The sequence below is a fragment of the Gadus chalcogrammus genome, chromosome 3 (genome assembly GCF_026213295.1).
Source record: "Gadus chalcogrammus isolate NIFS_2021 chromosome 3, NIFS_Gcha_1.0, whole genome shotgun sequence".
NCBI lineage: Eukaryota > Metazoa > Chordata > Actinopteri > Gadiformes > Gadidae > Gadus > Gadus chalcogrammus.
This window is the reverse complement of record NC_079414.1, coordinates 8830972-8849826: the sequence shown is the minus strand read 5'-3', so window position 1 is coordinate 8849826 and position 18855 is coordinate 8830972. Positions and strand designations below refer to the sequence as shown.

At 47.1% G+C, this 18855-nt stretch overlaps 1 protein-coding gene across 5 annotated transcripts in view; it reads right to left on the bottom strand.

Moving 5' to 3' along the window:
• Positions 1 to 2114: 2114 nt before the first annotated feature.
• The window catches only part of tbc1d1 (TBC1 (tre-2/USP6, BUB2, cdc16) domain family, member 1), a 40678-nt gene continuing 23937 nt past the window's right edge, over positions 2115 to 18855 (bottom strand). For 3 of the 5 annotated variants that reach the window (XM_056585783.1, XM_056585785.1, XM_056585787.1), the window contains 11 exons: positions 18612 to 18725; positions 18195 to 18328; positions 13357 to 13545; positions 11139 to 11300; positions 10860 to 11018; positions 8735 to 8835; positions 8437 to 8580; positions 7840 to 7999; positions 6099 to 6268; positions 5274 to 5450; positions 2116 to 5163 (listed from right to left, as the gene is read on the bottom strand). In XM_056585783.1, coding sequence (XP_056441758.1) covers positions 4852 to 5163; positions 5274 to 5450; positions 6099 to 6268; positions 7840 to 7999; positions 8437 to 8580; positions 8735 to 8835; positions 10860 to 11018; positions 11139 to 11300; positions 13357 to 13545; positions 18195 to 18328; positions 18612 to 18725 — 1822 coding nt within the window. In that variant the 3' untranslated portion in view covers positions 2116 to 4851. Of the gene's footprint in view, positions 5164 to 5273; positions 5451 to 6098; positions 6269 to 7839; positions 8000 to 8436; positions 8581 to 8734; positions 8836 to 10859; positions 11019 to 11138; positions 11301 to 13356; positions 13546 to 18194; positions 18329 to 18611; positions 18726 to 18855 lie in introns of all 5 variants that reach the window. The other 2 variants (XM_056585784.1, XM_056585786.1) reach the window with 2 other exon arrangements.

Genomic DNA, 18855 nt, shown 5'->3' with positions numbered 1-18855 from the left:
CTTCACATACCTGGGGACTATCATTTCTGTGGATGGTGGTACAGAGGAGGACGTCCGAGCCAGAATTGGAAAGGCAAGGGCAACATTCAACATGCTCAACAATATCTGGAAGATGAAAAACCTGTCACTCAAGACCAAACTACAAATCTTCAACTCAAACGTCAAGTCCACCCTTCTATATGGCTCTGAAACCTGGAAGACCACCACTAACATACTCAATAAGCTGCAGACTTTCACCAACCGGTGCCTCAGACGCCTCCTGGGAATCTACTGGCCCAACACCATCTCAAACGCCAACCTGTGGGAACTCACCAAACAAGAAACAATAGAAACCCAAATCCGGAGGAGGAAATGGAAGGGGATAGGCCATACACTCAGAAGACAGAAGTCAATCACGAAGCAAGCCCTAACCTGGAACCCACAGGGCAAGAGGAAGAGAGGCAGACCGAGAACCACCTGGAGAAGAACCACAGAACAGGAAATGAAGAAAGAAGGGCTGTCCTGGCCTCAACTGGAGCGGAGGGCCCAAGACAGGAGAGGATGGAGGGGTTTTGTCAATGGCCTATGTTCCTTTGGGAACTTAAAGGCCTAAGTAAGTAAGTAAGTACGTTATCAAAAGTCAAGAATGTGTGTGTCAGCGTGTGTTTGTGCATGTACATGGCTGATGATGGCTAATGTCTGTACGTTGAAGGGGAGTAATGAATAAAAGCTGAACTGTAAAAGCTGCTGCTGTAATGCTGGTCCTAGACCAAAACAATAGTGCGGTAGGTCTTGTTGAACCCACTCTATTTTCAAAGTTATGAGTGAGGTCAGATTAGGGAAGAAAGGAGAACTGTAAAATCAGGTTTTCTTTGAGGACCTTATTACTATAGTCATGCATACTAGGACTGATCTCAAACCAGTCTATCAGTGAGAACACTTCGCTGATGGACCGTTTTAAGATCAGTCCTGATCAACCTAGTAGGTAGTAGTAGTGTTCTCCCCTACAATGTAGGCCTTCTCTAGGTTGGCTAAACTCACTTAGGTCTCGTCAATAAGCAAAAAACAATATCGATGCACTTGAACCCACTAAACGTCAAAACACTGATCAGAAAAATCCCCCTGGAGAAATTCGATCTGCAAAAGATTTTATGTAGCTGAATGCAGCAGTTGACAGGCTATCTGACCCTCCAGTGGCTCCAGAACACATTTACACTGATTCATGTCAGGATTTTGCATTTTGATCCAGAGAATGAGCCATGAAGTACATTCAAATCAGACAAACTTGTGTATCCCCTCTACGTTTAATAATAATAATATGCAGACCTGAAAACTCCTCAGAGGAAAAAAGGTGACAGTGTCACAGGGGGATTTTTTTCTGATTGTAATATGCAAATGACACTAGTCTGAGCGTGACTTAACAAAACTCAGCATACTTTATCAAAAATCAATGTCAAAACATCCTTGAGGCTTATAAAAAATATTTTATGACAACTGTCAGCATTTTTTTTTTTTGTCTCTTAGCCTGTGGGTTGTTTCACAAAGCCGGTTTTATCACATAACCGGGTAAGTTAACCCAGGGTTTGCTGTAACCCTAGGTTTTAAGTTCATTATCACAAGAAAAGGGAACGCTAAAGCCTCTGCAACCCGGAGAAAGCCTGGCAGCGGATCGCTGACCGCGTAAATGCGTTAGTTACACGTCAAAAGCATGATCCTTAATATTTGAGCCATGAATATATAAATATCCCAGTTAAGCATTCTTAAAGATCCTACCACACAACCCCTTTCTTCTAAGAAAATATGTACTCCGATGGCTTCCAAGCATTCAGCGGATCAAGTATAAAAATGAAGTATAAAAAACATACAAACTGGTAAGCTTTTCCCACCATCGTATTGGTATGAATTTAAATCAGCCATTTTTTTAAGCCAATCGTGAAAAGGCCGACAGTCAGCAGACTGGATCTGGCCCTCAAATTGTCTTGACCCCGGTGGAGGAGCTGTTAATAAACATAAATTCAGGGCGCCCTGGCATGGAGGGGGTACCTGGAGGTACCTACCTCCTCAGAGAGTCAGGGGCCATACCCCACTGGTTGAATGTAGGTTTTGGTGTTTTCTTGTATCTTAGATTTTTTTTGCGTTCTAAGTTTGCAAACCATGTGCTTGCCACAGCGCATACTATTCCAAATGTTTATTTTTTTGGTAACTGGGTAGAAAACCTAAAAGTGACAATTCATCAACTTCACAGATCAAGATGGATTAGTGCGTGTAACGATCAAACATTCTCCAGTGGATGCAAGTCCGTTAGGACTATTTTATACTTTGTGTTGTAAGTGCCTCTCGGCATAGTACTCAGACAATATTGCTCTTTGTATGATAGGAGGCCGATACAAATCTTGGATGGGTCATCTGAAAGGACTGAGATGTGCTCAGCATCTCCAACATTATAGCCTAGATAAAACTACCATTGGCAAAAAACGGAGGGCTACGCAAATAGTCTGGAGTAAACTGAGGCCAGGTCCTCGATTGGTAGTGTTGGCTATGTAAGGCTATTTAAATAAATTAAAGATTTGCGCGAGAATCTATAGGCCTATATCTCTCCACTCCAGCATAAAATCATTTGATATGCCAAGATGTCGAGCCGTGGTCTTATCAATCGCTCCCGGTGGATTGCACGTATAATTTGCGCTCCGATATCAGCAGTTCTCTCATCAAAAAGGCATGCCATTGTGAACACATGAAATCTGCGGTGAACGCGGGTTTAAATACCCAAAACCGGGTTATGTTTCAAACTTAACCTGCGCAAAACCTGCTTCGACCAGGTTTGATTCAGAGCATATGTTTCTATATCAACTAACATACCGTGATCCTTTTGGAACTTAAAACCTAGGGTTACAGCAAACCCTGGGTTAACTTACCCGGTTATGTGATAAAACCGGCTTTGTGGAACAACCCACAGGCTAAGAGACAAAAAAAAAAAATGGCGACAGTTGACATAAAATATTTTTTATAAGCCTCAAGGATGTACTTCATGGCTCATTCTCTGGATCAAAATGCAAAATCCTGACATGAATCAGTGTAAATGTGTTCTGGGGCCACTGGAGGGTCAGATATCCTGTCAACTATGGGTTCCAAATTACCTTAAACTCTGGAGCAGGGTTGTAGCCTTGACCTGTAGCCCTGAGGCTCTGCCGTCTAGCAACTTAAATGATTTAAAAGGCCTTACAACACATACACTATTGTAGTCAACATATCTCTTCAGGTGAATTTCCACAGGCATTGAAAATGAGTGGATCAGTAATAAGAAAATTTGAGGCCGAGATTCAACCTAACATTTCTATGTTCCTACCCCTCAACAAATTCTACCATCGCTTCAAAAACATAGTAAGAATGGCATGGCATTTAAAATGCAGTGAGAGGATTGCTACATCTATAAGCCCTACATCTAGCTGTACCAATAAACAAATAGAGCAATAGATGCACATACACAAAAAATTAAAGACAACATGAATTCACTTGTATTGAAAACTAAGGAAATGTATTTCATCAAAGTGTTTAATAACATTTCAATACAATACTACACAATTGAAAACATTTAAAAAGAAAACAAAAAACTTGTGCAAGGAGTCTTTACAGTGTAGATGGCACACACACACACACACACACACACACACACACACACACACACACACACACACACACACACACACACACACACACACACACACACACACACACACACACACACACACACTACAGCAGGCAGGAATATTAGCTGATGTACAGATTAGCTTTTCTCAGACTAATTCCGATATTTCTTGAATTTGGCAAAAAACAATATTGTGCAGACACCCACTAGGCAGGTGTTGACCCTGTGCTCAGTCGCTTGTACACGCGTAGCATGCAGGGAAAAGAAGCTCAGAGCGAGTCACTCATAGTCTCGTATCAGTCATCCCGAGAGTTTACATATGAAAGTGGACAATGAGTACATGTGAAGTGTAAACAGCAAACACCAGATAAGCTAACCATTATATTACAGTTCCAGCTGTTTGACTTAACACTGACGGCTCAAAAGAGACTGTAAACGCACGACACGCCAAAGATCTCAATGTTGCGTCTTGCCAGTTTGATATTTGAATACCTGCTCCTTTTTTGGCACGGTCTCAGCGTTGCGTTTTTTAGGGAGTGATTGATATCGTTTCTGTCACCACCACAGCATCCTCTCACTTTGTTCTGTCAGGGGAAAATTCTTTGGGGACTCGACAAACATTCACTGCGTCGGTGGTACAGAACACCTCTCAGACAACCTGTGGTGGCATGATACGTGTGTGTGTGTGTGTGTGTGTGTGTGTGTGTGTGTGTGTGTGTGTGTGTGTGTGTGTGTGTGTGTGTGTGTGTGTGTGTGTGTGTGTGTGTGTGTGTGTGTGTGTGTGTGTGTGTGTGTGTGTGTGTGTGTGTGTGTGTGTGTGTGTGTGTGTGTGTGTGTGTGTGGCTTTCTCACGACAGGCCAGGAACAAGGAAAGATAACCAGAGCGAGTTCCGCGTGCTGGGTCTCCCACACCGGGGGAATCTAGTCCTCTCTGTGGGCTACATGATCTCCTCGGCTCCTGGAGCCCGTGCCGCAGGGAACCGCCCTTCTCTGGCCTTCCCTCTCTTCCAGGGCCGTGATGGGCGGAGTCGGAGCCTGGGGCGAGGTGATACATCGACACGCCTTCCCAGCCTGCTGGGCTTTCTACTTATGGATGGAGGGGGGTGGGGGGGGGGGGGCATGGCTAATAGTCCAGGTCCTCCTCATCTCAACTTAGTGTTTGGAATAAAGTTCTGTTCTTATTTTCTGTCTTGCTTTGTTCTGCATGTGTGTGAGGGGTTGGGGGGCTACAGCCCTCCCGGGAGTGCCAGGGGTTCAGGCAGAGGGTCCGGGGTGCCTTTCCCCAGCCCCTCTGTACCGGGGGGGTGCCCGGCCGCCCAGGGCCGCTGTTGGTCGGGGGAGCGCGGGCGGGCGATCAGCTCCCCCTCGGCGGAGGTGTGGACCCCCAGGCCGGTGAGGAGTGTGTGCAGCCGGGACACGGTTCCTTGGAGCCCCCGCGCCTCCTCCTCCAGCCCGCACACCTGCTCCCTCAGCTGGCCCTCCGACCGCGCCAGGCCCTCCAGCCGGCCCTCCAGGCCCGCCACGCGTGCTTGGGATACCTGGGGGGTAGAGAGGGCAGGGGGTGGGTACAGGTACACAGTGTAAGGGCTGAATAGCTAAACAAGCTAATGAGTGTGTCTGCTAGCTCTCCGTCCGTCTGTCAGTGTACCTGCAGCTCCTCCAGCAGGTCGCGGTTCTGCTGCCGGAGGCTCTGATTGGTCCTCTCCAGCTGCGCGACCCTCTGGGATTGGCTGAGGGTAGGGGGCGTGTCCATCAACTCATCCTGTAGGACGTGGTACTCAACTTCGTAGGCCTGAAGTTGCTTGGAGACATCCATCTGACACACCTGCCGCGCGCGCACACACACACACACACACACACACACACACACACACACACACACACACACACACACACACACACACACACACACACACACACACACACACACACACACACACACACACACACACACACACACACACACACAATGATTGGAGTAATGAAGTGAAAATGTCAAGATAAGATCTGCCTCTGTATATTTATTGGTATTTATTGGGGTTAGTTAAGCAATATAACACCCACATGTTTTATTACAACTATAGCACAGTCACCGAGAAAAGAAAATACATCAATCAAATGGTCCTATTGTTGAGCAATAAAACTGTCCGCTCAAAGAGTAAACAGTAAATTAAATAGCAATAAGACAAATAAGTGTGATTGACAAATGGTATTTAAGGGACCTCGTTAAAAAGATGACTCAACCTACTGCTCAACTCAACCTGACTGCATTGATAAGTTCAGGTGCGACAAGTTACCTGGATCCAACACACATACCAACATTTCCAACCTGACAATTCGATCTCGTGGCAGTGGTATATGATGCCGGAAGAGTGACACTGTGAATGATTGCTATGATAGCCAACGTTTTCAATAGAACAACCCCCCCCCCCCCCCCCATACACACAAACACACATACACACACCCACCACACCTGGTTAATGGTCTTCTCCATCTGCACCAGTCCAAGGTTGGGCAGGGTGGTCTTGATGAAGTCCACAATGGACTCCAGGCTGTCATGCTGCAGGATCAGTGGCTTATGGCTCCCCAGCAGACTGAGGGCCACCTTGAAGATCACCTCGGACCCCTGCAGGAACAACATGTCTGGGGATGGAGAGGGACGGCCAGGGGTGAATATGGATCCCCAGGGCGAGGTGTCACGGACATTGACACCCATCACTGTCAAGGTCGGAGGCGGGTTTAAACAAAGACTGTTTATCGCCCAGGTAGGAAAGGCCAGCACGTGTAAGCACTCAAAAGTGCAGCTTAACAAGTTGATCCAGGGACTTTTGGCTCGCTTTTGTGATGGATGACGTGACGTTAGCAGAGAGATCCGCATCACGTCAGCGGCACTCGAGAGTTTGGAAGAAAACATGGGTGTGTCCAACTGTGTGTGTGTGTACTGTGTGCACAATGGGCAGGGACAGGAGAAAACAACAAGCCATTAGAGAAGGGAGGGTGTAGATGTCAGCTTTTATGAACACACATACACACACACACACGCACACACACAACTTGTGTGTCAAGCTCCTGTGGGGTCGAACGGTTGGTACCGGTTCCACCGACTGAGTTACATGCAGGAGATGAGTTACTGAGATGAAGATCTCTTGGTTTGCAGTAAATGATGCAGGTAAGAGGGAAATGAGAGAAAACAATAACACAAACCTACAACGCAAACAGAGACTGGCGCTGGGCGTGTTGCCATGCACTCTCGTGTGCAAACACCCACGAAAGGTCAGTGATAAAGAGGAGCTGGAATTGGGCAGAGCCAGTAAATCCTCAACAGCTGAAGCGTCATTCGGCCCAGAACGAGTTGGGCCAGTTTCAAAATACTGACATGGAACGCAATGATTTAAAGCCCCCCCCCCCCCCCGCCTACATTCTTTCATTTAGACAATTAACCATTATCCCTGGCTAATCGTTCCCAACATGTGGCGGGCCAGTGTGAGTGTCTGTCTGTCTGTGTGTGGTAGCTAGCCAAATGTCTCGTGTGTGTTTCAGTCGATCATTCGAAGGAGACGCTGTATTTGGCGCCAATACAGCCCAATATGCACATGTGGAGCTTTGTTTGACATGGTAAATGAGAAAGTATAAATATTTAGTGGTCCTTGGCTAAAAGGCTCCCCAGAGATAGAGGGGTCCAAGCATGAACCCGTGGTCTCTAAAGGCTCGGTTATGGTTCCACGCTGAAGCGACGCAATGAACAAGCAGACACTTTGTCGCAGTCGTGAACCTGTTTTGGTTCTGCGTCAGGTTTTGGTGAGCGGACCAATCACAGCCGGTGCTGCTGCATCGCCTCCACGGAAGGTTACAGTTTTTGGGAGGCATACCTCAGGTCCTACCGTTGGACGCAAGGAGGGTCCGCGAGAACGTAATGGTTCCGTTGACCCCCCTGCGTTGAGTCGACGTGGAACCATAACTAAGCCTTTAAGGGAGGTCTGACTCCCAGCTGATCCAAATGATACCTGTGAGCATCCTTGAGCCAATGAACCAGACCCCCCCCCCCCCCCCATCTGCTCCTCATCTCCTGGATGCTCACTCACTGGGCGCCTGGTGCTGACAGAAAGCAGCCGCTCCCCTGTTGTGAACGTATTCCTCTTCCCCCTTGTTTCCCCCTTTGGGGGGGGGGGGGGGGGGGGGGATGGGGGAGAGGTGGGGGATGGGCGGGGTCTTACCAAAGACCCGGGCGACGAAGCCCAGGGGGAAATGCGAGGCGAAGACGGTGAGGAACCAGGGCGTGGCGTACAGGCTGGGGCCGATCTCGTGCAGCTCCAGGTGGCTGTGCAGGTCCCTGTGGTAATCGTGCAGGAGCCGAGACAGCTGGTACATCTGGATCTGAGGGGAGGGGGAGGGGGGAGGGGGGGCCGCAGACCGCAAAGGATTACCACTCCACCCAGGGCAACCACTAGAGCCCACACTAAGTGTGGGTACTTTCATATCATGATGAGTGGCAGTGTGAGTGTGAGTGTGTGTGTGCTTGTGCGTGTATATATCTGGGTGTGTGCGTGTGTGTGTCTGTGTCTGTGTCTGTTTCTGTGTCTGTGTCTGTGTGTGTCTGTGTGTGTGCTTACGCGTGTGTACCTGCGTGTGTGTGATGCGTTTTGTGTGAGTGCAGATTTGAAATAAAGAGAATGCACAAGGAGAAAAACAAAACAACAACAACAACAACAACCAAGTTCACACATTTTTGTTTGCCAAACCAACAGCCATAGTACAAAGTATGGGGGTACTCATGTCCGCCCCAGTGTGTGCGAGTGTGTGACGTGGATTACCTGCAGGATGATCATGTCAGGCCGGTACTGTTTGCGCAGCCCCATGTCATACATAAGGAATTTGAGCATGTCAAAGGCCTGCTCCTCTTCCAAGTGCAGGAGCAGCACGCCTGCTATGAAGGACAGGCCCTGGCAGTAGCCCACCTACGGCGAGCACAAACAGCAGCAGCTCAACACACACGACACATGGACCTCATCGGCTGCCGCTCAGAAATACACAAGGTCATCAGTTCAGTGGTGACAGACGGACAGAAGACCAATTCAAAGATGAAACAATCGATCAATGTAAACACTGTACCTCTGGGTCCAAAAGTGAATAGGCTTTAAGGAGATTGTAGAGGGACAGCTGTCCTGCCCCGAGCTGGGCCTGGAAGTAGGGATGAGTGGGAAAGGTTCGCCCTGGAAGGGAAGGAGGAAAACAATAACAAAAAGATGAGGAAAAGTAAGGAGGTTAAGGAAGATAACTAGATTGATGTTGAGGGCTAAATAGGTTTCGTGTACTACTGAGAGTTTGAGTGCACTCCCGAGTGGTGGACGGTGGGCTGCATAACAAAAATTATGTCCCTGAATTATAGAGACCCTGCACCTTTCTAACAATCAAAATAATGTTGTACCATTAATGATAAATAACAACAGATTAACATGGTACCGTAGAAGGTGCTTTGCATTCAGTCCCACAGACTTACACTTTACAGTACTTTGCATTCAGCCCCACCCAGAGTATCACTTTAAGGTACTTTGCATACAGGCCATGCTAGAGGTATTGGGATGTTCGAGTGATGCATGCATGTGAACGCAAGTCTCTACATCCTTGGAAAGGAATTCTTTAAATAGAAGAATGTGTAAAGGGGGGGTGGGGGATGCTCTTTTAAAGAAATTGACAACATAATGAGGACAGGAGATCAGGAACAATTGGCAGGTTTGTGTCTGAGTGCGTAATTGTGTGTGTGGGGGTGTTTCAAGTAAGTCAGACTGTGTGAGGCCCCTTGCTACAGACAGCAACAAGACTGGGTGCATATTTGTCCAGTTACAAGTGCAAGTTGCATTATTCATGGATGAGGAACATTTTTGTTACAGTTGCTCACCTCAGGCCAGAAACATCAGAGTGAATGGACCAAAATAAACACAACGAGCGAACACAACACACAACACAATACAGCCCAAATATAAATATTCTAATCATAGATGAAATATGGATCCAACCCAACACCAGAATGAAATTAAATATGCTTTTGCATAAAATAATAATGTATATGTAACTAAAGCTAGGTAAAGTGAAGAAAAGGGTCTCATGTTTATTTCAGTGTATGGAATGAGCCGCAGGGTGCAACAGAGGAATCTCTGTAACCCCCTGCAATCAGAGGAGTCGTGTTGACATCCCCCTCTTCCCCCCTCCCCCTCTCCCCTCGACCCCCGAGAGACACAAGTGTGTCTCAGGTGCTCAGATCAATTCTTTAACAGTTTCCAGCACCTTTTCCTTCACTGCTCCGATGTAGGAAATAGTGATAACAACTACAACAACAACAACAACAACAACAACAACAACAAAAACAACTAGGGTAACCTATGTAGGGAGAACCCTTGAAGAGAAGAAGGTAAAAGGTTAAAGATGCATTCTGAATAGTCGGGCGTCCAGTTTGAGTTTCAACTATTTGTTCAACCCACTGTTCATTCCAACCGACCTGCTTCCTTGAACTTAGATTGTATAGTATAGTCTAGAGTTCTTCTGACCTTTTGTCTGCAGAGCCTGTTCAGGCGACTTGCTGAACCGGGAAATAATAATTCCAAGTAATAATAATAATAATAAATTAAATTTATATAGCGCTTAATATGGTACTCTAAGACGCTTACATTGTAGCTCCGCCCTCTTTTGTTGGAGCGAGAGTAATGTGATTGACAGACGAAATAGACAGTGGCGTCATTGGGGCTGTCAGAAGCTTACATTGGGTGGTGTGTGTGTGTGTGTGTGTGTGTGTGTGTGTGTGTGTGTGTGTGTGTGTGTGTGTGTGTGTGTGTGTGTGTGCAACGTTTGAAGCGAGTAGATCATGCACGTGGGCACAACCTGTTGCTGTAAAGGGCTCCTAAATGATAGACAACTATTCCAATTGACTGGCCTCATATTACAGGGTACATGTTGCGTGAGTATGTGTCAGTTGTAAAAGATTGATACCATTAAGAGCGTGTGGCGCGTGGTGTACATGTTTGGGGCAGAACTACGGGGAGAGAACGTTAATGTCTGATACAGTAGTAATAGTACAGGAATAGTAAGGCTTCTGATATCGCTCTATGCAAGTCTTCTGGCTTCATTAAGGCCATTGAGAGCGAGTGAGTGAGTGATCGTGACAGTGACAGAGTGAGTGAGAGGGAGAGAGAGAGAGAGAGAGAGAGAGAGCGAGAGAGAGCCAGAGGGTGTGTGTTCTCACCCAGGTCTATGAGGATGGCGTGCTGCTGGGAGGTGAGCTGTTTCAGCAGGTCCTTGTACGGCGTCTGGTTGGCGGGCGGCCGGGCCGGGACCGTCTGCCTCAACACGTACTGCTCCGAGAGCAGCTTCCAGATCTCCCCGCGCTGCGGCCTGGGGACCCCTGGCCGGCGGGGGACAACGTAACACACCCCGTTAGGGCCGGGGTCGAGAGGCTGGGCGGAGCCTTATAGCCTCAACACACACAGCGCGGTACGTCGGCCCGTCCCTCTGGGCGGGGTACCTTGTGTGACGGCCGCGTGGATGGTGTCCGAGTCGAACTTGACCTTTGACCGGCCGGGCGTCGCCAGCATCCTCTCCCAGACCAGCGTGACGTCCTTTAGGCACGGCGTGATCTCCTCGTAGTCCTGCTTCAGACGCTTGTTCTGGAGGTCGCTTGCTGAGGCTGCGCGCACACACACACACACGAACATGAAGAGGCAAACGTACACGCAGTACAATTCATACAATTATATAGAAACACACACTAGTTTGTGTATTGAAACTCCTGGTAGGTCAAGTCGCACACACACACACACACACACACACACACACACACACACACACACACACACACACACACACACACACACACACACACACACACACACACACACAGTATACATAATTAGGCAAACACACACCCACATAAGATAGTGCGCCAGAACCAATGATGCAACACACACAAACACTTTGTTGTAATGGGTTAAGGTGAGGAAACGCCCAAGCCACCACCTAATCTCTTCCTCTGGACAACACCCTTCCTCATCCCTCCATCGCTTTCAACCACAACTTCTCTGTTCTCTGTTTCTGTCACTACCTGAGCCTGGTCCTCGCCCACTTGCCTAACGCTCGGCCAACTCTTTTATTTCAGACAAAGCGGTTCAACGCCCTGCGACCTCCACGCTCCCGCTCACACCCTCACGCCGCCAGCTTGTCTCGGCCGCTACCCCGATGGAAAAAAAAGATTGGGTGATTGGGTGACTCAATCTCCAACCGAAATAGACAACCGGATCGAACACCATCCAAGGTGGTTTGCCAAGAAAGGTAAGGCACCAAAAATAGGCGTTTATGTGAGTCACGGCCCGAGGCTAACAAAGCACGCACGTGCGTGCGCTTGCGTAGCTGGGAGCAGAGGGAAGGATGTTATCTGACACAGGTGGGAACAATACATAGTGGAGGAGACGCATACTGGCTCCGCTTGGCTCACATGGTGCCTCCATGTCACTATGATGTCAGCCGTCTCATCCCAAAGTTCCCCCGCCAACGCAGTGGAGGGGAGAAGAAAAATAACAAACGCTGATACTAAAAGGGTAAAGGGGTGTGTGACTCTTTGTCTACAAAGCGCTTTGTACCCCCTAGCCCCCAACCCCCCTATGCCGGTCTTTATATTCTGTCATTCACACTTTACTAGCATTTTCAGAAAAAAAACAACCAAAAACCTTTTGGGGGGTTGGTTGACCGTTTCCACTGAAACGCCCTACCTACGATAACATACAGTGACTGACAGCAGACTCGGGTTCCCACACGTTGAAACACAATGGCAGAGGCGGGAAATTCAGTGGTAGTGCAGAGGTAGAGAAAGAGAGGTAGAGGGAGAGGGAGTGCGAGAGAGGTAGTGGGAGGGAGAGAGAGACAGAGAGAGGATGGGGCATGCCCTGGCTCCACCCAGACAAACAGAGGGCCCACTGGAAGAACACATCCGAAGGTTGGAATAAAAAACAACCTAAAACCAAATGGTAAAATCGTGTTGGTGTGTCTTTGTGTGCGCGTGTTAGTGCCTGCGTATGGCTAATAGAGGTAAAGCGATGTTACGTCAATATTGACCTACATTCTGTAGAACAACACCCTGTGGGTTCCGGAATATTGTGGGTGTGTGAGAGCTACCGAAGGCGTGGGTGTGGAGTAGGATTGGGCACAGGTTTCGTCTTCAACAGTCGGCGCACGTCACCTCTTTATGTATGCAGGGGTGTGTGTTTGTCAACTTGAGCCAACTGGGTCAAAACAACCATAGAACTATCTCTCTAACTATCACACACACACACACACCTGTATAATTACTAAGTGCCTATTAACTAAAGTCTAATAACAAAAAAGGAAAACACAGTTAGACGTCATTCTATTTTGGGTTTGGCCCTGGGTCCCCAACACAGGAGCAGACAGGCCCTCCTCGCTGCCATTGACATCCGGCGTCACATGCCTGACAGTCACCGCATAGACGGTCCCAAGCCTATCCGCCGTGGCCACCCGTGTGAAAACACTTTGTCTTGCCCGGGGCAACGCAGAGTGTGGCTGCTCCACCATGGGCGTGGTGTGTTAGCGCCTCCTTTATCTGCCTATCCATTCGGATAGCAGGCCCCCCTGACCCCGGCCCCCCTCCCAGAGAGAGGACCTGTGATGCCCACGTGCACAAAAGGCACCAAAAGATGATATTGGGCTGTGCGTGCGTGCGGTGTTCTTACCCTGGAGCCTCTGGTTCTCCGTCTCCATGCGGAGCAGCAGGATCTGCTGCAGGATGGCCTTCCTCCACAGCTCCCTCAGCTCCTCGCCGCTCTTCCTCTTCCCGCCTGGCGTGCCGGGTGGGGCGGGGTCCCCCCCGGCGCCCCCTCCCTCGGCACCGCCGTATGCCTCCAGACCCCCCTCCCCCCGCTCTGAGAGAGAGACAGACACGGAGACAGAGAAGGAGACAAGAGACAAGTTGAGAGGCATAATCTTTCTATATCCATCCATCTTTATCTTCCTATATCTAAATCAATATATCTATAGATCTTTAGATGTATTTCAACAAGGCCAAGGACACAGAGTCTGTTGCATCTCTAAGCAGGGAACATGTGACCTGTGTCTTTGTCGGCTGGCAATTATCCACTTAGGGAAAGCTGTGAAACGCAAACTTGAATGCGTGCACTAGCGCGCACACACACACACACACACACACACACACACACACACACACACACACACACACACACACACACACACACACACACACACACACACACACACACACACACACACACACACACACACACACACACACACACACACACTTTTGTGCTGTGCATGTGTTTGACCTCAAACTATAGGGTGGATCCCAACCCTCAAAATACCTTGCAAGAGGGCACTTGCTCGATGTTCTTTATATATAAATCAGGGCACAGGTTGCACCCTCTGAACCACAATGATATTGCCTAAGGCAGTACACATTTACATTGTGTCTGAGTCACATAAACCCAAGGCATGTTGAAACCAGTAGACACTACGAGAACAATGTTGATGCAAGAAACACACACACACACACACACACACACACACACACACACACACACACACACACACACACACACACACACACACACACACACACACACACACACACACACACACACACACACACACACACACACACACACACACACACGTCTTTAAGGCCGTTTCCCTGAAACAGAACGTCCCTTCAAGCCTGCGGAAGGAGTGACCTCTTATAGGAAACACACAGACACGCACACACAAACACCCACACTATGGCACCATCCACGCCCTGAGCAAACACTTAAAATTGGCCAGGGCCAACGCCCAGCCTGCCTGTAAACTCACAGACATGTGCATGCACGTACACACACACACACACACACACAGACACGGTCAATAAATGCCGGCGCTTTCCTGTGGCGCGGTCCGTGTGGGGTCTGTCAACATGACCTTAGGAGGAGATGCACACACACACACACGACACACCCAATAAGTCACGCATTTAAGTACTCAGCAACACGTAATCACATACACACCCAGCCACTGTGTGCAGAATTAAACATCACAAATCACATATCACATCTCACATCACGCTGGCTTGCAAAACAATTTGGCCACCCTGACCATCATGTGCCCTGCAAAGATAAATAGAGCCACCTTCTGAACCAAATCCGGGTCCTACCGGGAAACCAACCAACCATAGTAAACCACAACAAAAGGATAGCTAATCCATGCCAAGTCATGTCATTGTGTGTCATCCAATCTTTATAGACTTCATTGGAAATTCAGGTAAATACAGGATGGACTAGCTCAGCAACAATATCTGGACTGGAGCCCAGGCCAAGATCCACAGGTGTCTTCTTAATAGGCTCACATTGGATGTTTCAATTCAAAGGTCGTACGGTACAAAATGCATACATTTCTGTCAGGCAATAATGGACACGACCTGACCTGACACCGTGCAGTACTTGTATACGTGCCAGTGACCGAGCGTAACCTAACCATTTTCTGCGATTGAAGTTTCAACATTTGACATCCGTTTCCCTCAAAGACAGTTTGCTTGAGCTGGCAAACGGAGCGTGTCTAAGCCTACAAGCCCGACCCCTCTCTCTCCCTCTTGTCAACACCTGCTCCGTTGTCAAATACACCCAACGCAAACAGTGTACATGGACACACACACACACACACACACACACACACACACACACATACAATTTACATGTGTAATCATCAGAAAAAGGAAGTTCTGAAGCAATGCATGCAGCGGCATGCCTTGCTGTGGTGTACGCAGCTCTGCACACAAACAGGGATAATTACAGGTGGCAGCGGACGACACCTATAGCACCACGGCAGGCAGGGGGCTCGGACCCACCTATAGGTGCAGACGTAGAATTAGTATAGTGGCCTTTTTCTTTAAGCTATCATTGGCTATAGTTAAAGTGAAAGAACACTGAAAACAAGTCTCCAGCATATACATTCGCTTCAGTTCACTGCTGACGACAACAAGTCAGCACACATAAGTATGAACTTCCTTTAGTCCCAATTCGTATCAACACAGATAGACGAGTATACATTGTTCGTTTTTAAGACCATGGTAACATTCTTGTTACCAAACTCCATCCTTCTACACTGGGAATTAACGACTTATGCTTATAGTATCTGAAAATAAAAATTGTGATTTCTATTATGGTATTTACAACTGTGATTTGTATGATACATGTTTTGTTCCCTTATTAAAGGGTACTTTAACAAGCAGCTTAACACCAACAGTGAGTAGTCCAAATGTTTTCCGAATGAATTACATTTGGAAAACGTACTCAAAAATTGTTGTTTTGTTTCAAACTATTTTAAACCTAAGTTGCCACTGACCAAACAGTCTGAATAAGCGCAGAAATTTTCAAAGCAGTAACTGATGGTCAATCAAGTATTTGTACATTTGATAAAACATTACATTCTTCGAGTGTACTCAAGTCGGGTGTAAATATTTGGTGAAAAAACTGGTCCGAAACCGTATCTTAAACGGTTGCTTTTTCTAAAATGGTGGGCTGTGGACAGGGAATGTAATGGTCAATGAAGTCATTACTAAAACCAAGAGTTATGTCTCTTACATGCACACCATGTGGTACATTTTGAGTAAGCACTCAACTCAAATGAAAGGGCGCCACTCAGTGGACAGTGTATATCAGGCATCTCCAAACAGCGGACCGCGGTCCGGGTCCGGACCAAGTGATGGTCCTATCCGGACCCATGACCAATGTCTTTTTTTTTTTTTTATGACTTCACTATACAAAGCATGATTATGTTAGTAAAATCGTTTCTCACTGAAATGCAAATTGAAAGGCAGAATAGTCTGTAGTACAGCATAAAAACAGCAAAAAGCAATGATCTTCGTTGAAGATCATTGCTTTTTGCTGTAACGAAGATCAACGAAGATCATGCACTCACCGAACTCCCCCCCTCCCTCCGTCTGTCACGGCATGTGCGTAATAGCGTCACTCAAAAAAATAGCCGGAAGATCGATTTGGAATGAGAAAATGGCTTGCTCGAAAATAAGGAAAGTTGACCCCGAAAACAGACATTTTAAAGATGAATGGACTGACCAATACATGTTCATTCTCCAGCAAGGCAGTACAAAACGTTTGTTGTGTCTTTTATGTGTTGAAACCGTGGCGCTGATAAAAAGCAGGAATATTAAGCGGCATTACGAATCCAAACACAGAACATGAGCCAGGGCATGAGCTCAGTATGAGAGGTCTACGCGTGTCTTCACACACTCATTTACAGGCCAGCAACGAGCAAATGAATGCTCACTTAAGATTGCATGGATTTTGGGGCAACATAAAAAAAACTTTCAGTGACACGACTGTTGTTAAGGAGTGCTTGAACGCCGCTGCTGAGACGTTACTTGAAGGTAAACAAAGGGATGAATTGCGTGAAAAAAGGGTTAGGGTTAGCGTTAACCCTTTAACCCTAAGCAAATCCCAATGTGAGCTGCAACGAAAACCAGAAAATCTGAAATGTTATCAGATGACGCACTGTCACAGCTTCATGCGGCTGTTCAGAGTGCCCCATCCTAAGCCATTGATGAGTCTTCAGATGTAACAGATAATGCCCAGCTTTTGGTTTATGTGTGATTGTTTCATCAAGACAAGAAAGAGATCTGTGAGGCCCTGTTGGGTATAACACCACTTGAGACACTGTGTTGCTTACTTGAAATGAAGGCCTAATGCTCTTTTTGTGTTTATTTGAAATGTAGGCCTAGTGTACCTTTTTTGCTTACTTGAAATGTAGGCCTGATGCACTTTGTATTTATTTATAGTGTAGGCCTAGTGTTCCTGTTCTGCTTACTTCACATGTAGGCCTTATGCACTTTTTATGTTTACTTGAATTGCAGGCCTAATGTACCCGTTATGTTTACTTGAAATGTTAATGTGCGTTATTTTGTCTTACTAGTTTTTCATGGTTAAAAGTAAGCTATTTGGAAATTGAAAATAAATACATCTGAAATTATAAGGTAATATGCCGTGTTGATTGTATTTGACAAAAGAAGGCTATTAGGACGTGGTAGGTTCAGACCTTTCTTGGAAGGAATTTTTAGTAACTGGACCTTGTTCAATTTTAATTGAAGACCCCTGGTGTATATTATTAAGGCAAGGCCAGCTTCTGAAATTGATAATGTTTGCAAATGTTACAAATATGATAATAATTGTATCCACAGTGAAACTACCCTTTTGGAATTCATGTGTGCGCATGCATGTATAGACGTTTAGTCCTCTGGTGTCTTTAGCTTTTGTTTTGTTTGTGTGTTTCCATGGCCATGTGAGATGAGATTAAATGTTAGAACTCAGGAGTGAAGGCTAATTAAAGTCACTTCTCTTCATTATCAAAGATCCTCTTTTTCTAAGCTATGCTACAATATTAGAAAAAGATACATTAGCTCAATTAGCTTAGCTCTAAAGTCATGATTTTGTATCACAGTGTAAACTTTTTTGATCTTTGTGTGTGGTGTGCGTGCGCATGTGTTGTGCATCTTTGTGTGTATGCTACTTACCGATGGAATCAGAGTTCTTCTGTGGCGTTGCAACACGCAGGAAGATCTGCTGTCTCCACGAGTGGCGTTGGCTGCGCAGAGGACTCTCCCCGACCACATGCATCAGCCCAGGGCTTGACAGGGCGGCCACATCGCTAGATATACCACACACACACACACACACACACACACACACACACACACACACACACACACACACACACACACACACACACACACACACACACACACACACACACACACACACACACACACACACACACACACAGAGAAAGACACAAATGGCTAAAACATCACACAGCTTGCAGACAGATATATCGCATATCGAGGGCAAGAAATACTAAATCAAACACAATCCAACATCCGCAGAGATGGCGCAGTGTGTGTTTCCCCGTCCGCTCATGGTTGTGCGTGTACCTGCTCTTGAGCTCTGGACTATCGTTCTCCTGAACGGGGGCCAGGAACTGGAATTTGAGGAAGTTGGGAACAGAGGAAGAGGAGCGTAGACGCGCACGCAGGCCTCCCAGAGGACTGGGGGTGGTGGGGGAGGACGAGATGGAAGAGAGGGAACAGGAGAAGGAGAACAGTACAAGCCAGAAGGAAACAAAGGAAGGTCACAGCATGGAAGATAGAGCTGAAGGGACGATATGGAATGACCGCT